The sequence below is a fragment of the Dacryopinax primogenitus genome (genome assembly GCF_000292625.1).
Source record: "Dacryopinax primogenitus strain DJM-731 SS1 chromosome Unknown DACRYscaffold_18, whole genome shotgun sequence".
Classification (NCBI taxonomy): domain Eukaryota; kingdom Fungi; phylum Basidiomycota; class Dacrymycetes; order Dacrymycetales; family Dacrymycetaceae; genus Dacryopinax; species Dacryopinax primogenitus.
In genome coordinates, this window is record NW_024467215.1 from 731,036 (window position 1) to 735,071 (window position 4,036).

At 49.7% G+C, this 4,036-nt stretch overlaps 1 protein-coding gene across 1 annotated transcript; it reads left to right on the forward strand.

The window, feature by feature from the left end:
* Positions 1 to 1,975: 1,975 nt before the first annotated feature.
* On the forward strand, positions 1,976 to 2,537 carry DACRYDRAFT_110704 (uncharacterized protein; the record flags this gene model as incomplete). Its single annotated transcript, XM_040769106.1, has 2 exons — positions 1,976 to 1,982; positions 2,032 to 2,537. 2 exons carry the CDS (start codon positions 1,976 to 1,978, stop codon positions 2,535 to 2,537), a joined length of 513 nt encoding a protein of 170 aa, XP_040625713.1.
* Between the last annotated feature and the right edge of the window lie 1,499 nt (positions 2,538 to 4,036).

The window sequence follows — 4,036 nt, forward strand, 5'->3', positions numbered from 1 at the left end:
TGTCTGTTAAGGGCAACACAGGCTGACTAAGTCTGCTCACTAAGAGTGCCAAGAGTCTAAGCAGGCAACAAGGAAGTGGAGTAGACGTGATGACTAAGACCTATCTACAGTATAGGTACCTGTGGATGATCCTAAGAGACCAAGTCTGAAGAGACAGTCCCAGGCAGAGTAGGCCTTATATTTATACCTCTGTGGTGGAACCTGCTAGAACATCTTGCTTACTCAGCCTAGTCAGGTGATCAGGTCATATGACCAAGGATGAGGTCATATGAGGTCATGCACAGCCATGCACAGCAGGTCACCTGACCATCCAATCCTTCCAGCAGGTTCCAGCACATGCCAAGGTATACCAGCTACTTCCATGTCATAAAGGCTTAGTCATGTCTCTTGACCAACCAATGAGCTGGTGCCCTGACAGCTTATGAGGCTTATGGGTATCTCTCACGCGAGGACAAGTGGGAGGAGGAGAAGGCACAGGAGTTCAAGCTTGGGCATCACAAGGAGCTTGAGGACATTGGCCTGAAGTTCCTCAAGGCTGGCCAAAAGCACTTCAACACTGCCCACCCACCCACCATGAAGAACCGCATCAGCAGCTTCACAAAGAGCCTCAAGTCAGCAGTGAGATGAAGGAGGGCACAACAAACTTTGTGAAGAAGGCAGGGCTGGTCATGGGTAATGTGGTGAACAATTACATTGTTCCTGCTGTCAAGGTCACCAGGCCCATCAGTAAGTGTTTATCTCATATTATTACTATCTATTCTAACTCATTGTGCAGTTGCTATCAGTCTTGCTGCAGCTGGCATCTGAAGGGCTAAAGGGAATGTGCATTGCTACTGGTAGAGGGCTACAATACTGCAGACATTGTAAGATTAGATTAAAAATGAAAGCCTGTGTGGTTGTGTTGGTATTCTTGGCTGCTGCAACCATGTTACTTATACAAACTGTGGTTGTTGGTCTCTATGGGGCTGCCACAACCATGTTACTCCCCCAAACTGCCTTGCATGCCAATATACCCTCTGCAGCACCTTGAAAGCTGCCTGTCCACCTCGCCCAATGCACCTCCTGCACCTCCTGCATGTCCATTGCCCTGACCCTTCTCCTCTCCATTCCGTATGTCCGGTTACCAGTACTAGTGAGGGACCCAAGCTCCGGTTATGCTTGACGTGTATGTGGAATCAAAATACCCCCATTTGGTAACCTATGCGTTCAATGCCCTCCCGCATTGAAAGTGTCACGAAAGCCGCAAGTACTGATGCCCTCGGCGCTAAGACACGTGTGAACGCTCGGTCTCTGTTTTGTTTCAGTTCCACCACCTCTCTGCTCCGGATCCATGATGCATCGTTTTCCAGACCCGGAACGAAAACCATATGCTCCTTGTCTTGTGCACTGCAGTAATCAATCCAAACGTAATAGACCTCACACAGCATCCTTATGTCACGAGCAGATTGCCGATTTGACCGGTTGTAACTGATTGGCACTGCGGAACAATGGACTGCCTTATCGGGGAGGCGCAGCGCTAGGACGTGCTTCTCTCGACTCACCATGCTTGCAGATTGCGATTAGACATGGTTCAGGGAGAAGTATTGGGCGACCCAAGTACTCTATGTTCACTGCTTATCACCGAGGTCTCCGACTGGCAGTGAAACATTGTTGAAATCTCCAGCCATCTCCCCAGAGCGGAATGATTACTTTCATTGCCTTCAACGCCGTAACTACTTCATGACATCTCGTACTATTTTGCTTTGGCGATGTCGTGTTTTGTTCATCATTTTCCTGATGCACCCGTTCAAGCTAAACCACGGGAGATTGGACTATAAAAATGCGATCGAAAGCAGCACAATCCCTCCAGCGCCGGTCGCACAACAACCTCACCACAATCACACCTACCTTACCGTCCTACCTTAAACGCCCTCTACTTCATCCTTACTTTGAACACTCTACTTCATCCCTACTTTAAATACTCCACTTCATTGCAATGCAAAGTGGGTTACTTCTATGTCTTCCCTTGTGGCCTGGCTGACATTGTGCTAGTTCTCAAGTTCCTTCTCGCGGTGCTCTCTTTCTCCGTCCTTGCGACATCGCTTCCCGTACATACCAGTGAATCCGGAAGCCTCGCCCTGCGCAATGCTGACCTCGAGGAGCGCTCAACTGCAATTGGACTGGATGGCTCCAAGGACGTTCTGGCTCGCTCCTTTGATGACGTTGGCTCCGACCTGGAAGCTCGCGACGATTGCACGATCTGTCTCGAGGCGAATGCCAAGCATACCAATTGTCCTAACGGGCAGGCTCACCCTGCTCACTTCGCATGCTTGAAGAAATGGATCGACACTCAGCACACTGAAGGACAGCCATTCACATGCCCTGCATGCAGATCGCCTACCACCACCCTGATCACGACTGTAAAGAAGAAGGACTCTATGTCGTCAGCCAGGAAGACAATGCCTAAGAAAGCCACGGCGAAGAAAGCCAAGGGCAAGCGTGACCTTGAAGACGTCGAGTCGAAATCCGAGTTCGAAATGCGCGACTTTGCCAACTGATTCAGGACAAACTTTCCCCCCTCCCCCCACTCGCCGCCCCCGCACCTCCTTGGGAGCAGCTGAGGAAGAAGTGGCTGACAGGGGAAGCGGTGAGCAGCAGCCTAAGTTCCATCGCCTTCTAGAGCATGTAGGCGCTAAGATTGTAGCATATAAATCGACGATTTGCTTACGATGATTTTCTTGCCCGATCACTGTGATCACGTTATACGGAGTCTTAGGCTTGAGTGGGAGGATAGACAATTTGCACTTGCGCCTTGTGCCGGTGAAGTCGTTCGCCCGTACCGAGAGAATCGCAGAGCTCTCAGTGTCGTTCGTTCTTCGTCGTGGAGAGCCTTCTCATAGAAGAGACGGGTGTCACACATCGCTTGGACTCATGAACGCTTCGACCCTTCGGGTATAGTAGCGGAATAACCACGAGGCAGTTACGAAAGACGGACGGGCGCCTAGAACGACGTTGCTCCGCGGCCGGGCGTCGGTCGGCGTGCAGCATGGAAAAGCCGTGGGGTATTCAATTGTACGTAACAATTGGACCCTTACACCGCCACACTTCCAACTGTTTGTGACGTGTTTCGTTTCCCTCCTTGCTTCCATCACAATTAATTGGTCTTGTGCACTCTGAAATTCTCTCAGGGAGCACATGGATCCAACAACATTCTTGACATATTAGTTGTTGCACTGCTTGTTCCTGTATGTAACTGATGGATTATGCAAGAATGGTCTGATTCATCAAGGTGCTTGCTTCCAAATGCAAAGTGTCAGAGCCCTGCTCCCAACCTCCATTTCTTGACTCATGGTACTTGGCAATCAGATTTCTGCCTCCAGTATGCAATGAGGGTGTGATGATCACAGCCTGTGACCAAAATGTCATGCAAGTCAGGCAACCCTCCTGCTGATCCTCACATATATGTGTTTGCCTGAGTTGATGTCTGGCTTGGTGTCAGGGCACCAGCTCATTGCTTGGTCAAGAGACATGACTAAGCCTTTATGACATGGAAGTAGCTGGTATACCTTGGCATGTGCTGGAACCTGCTGGAAGGATTGGATGGTCAGGTGACCTGCTGTGCATGGCTGTGCATGACCTCATATGACCTCATCCTTGGTCATATGACCTGATCACCTGACTAGGCTGAGTAAGCAAGATGTTCTAGCAGGTTCCACCACAGAGGTATAAATATAAGGCCTACTCTGCCTGGGACTGTCTCTTCAGACTTGGTCTCTTAGGATCATCCACAGGTACCTATACTGTAGATAGGTCTTAGTCATCACGTCTACTCCACTTCCTTGTTGCCTGCTTAGACTCTTGGCACTCTTAGGTGAGCAGACTTAGTCAGCCTGTGTTGCCCTAACAGAAGACCAAGTCTCCAAGGACAACCTCTGCTTCACCACTCCACCTCTACTCTTACCTGCCTTTACTCTTACCACACACACCCAACACCTGCCTTATTCCATATCTACCATTATGGAACAAGCAGAAGAATTCCTGATCCATTTCTATTCTT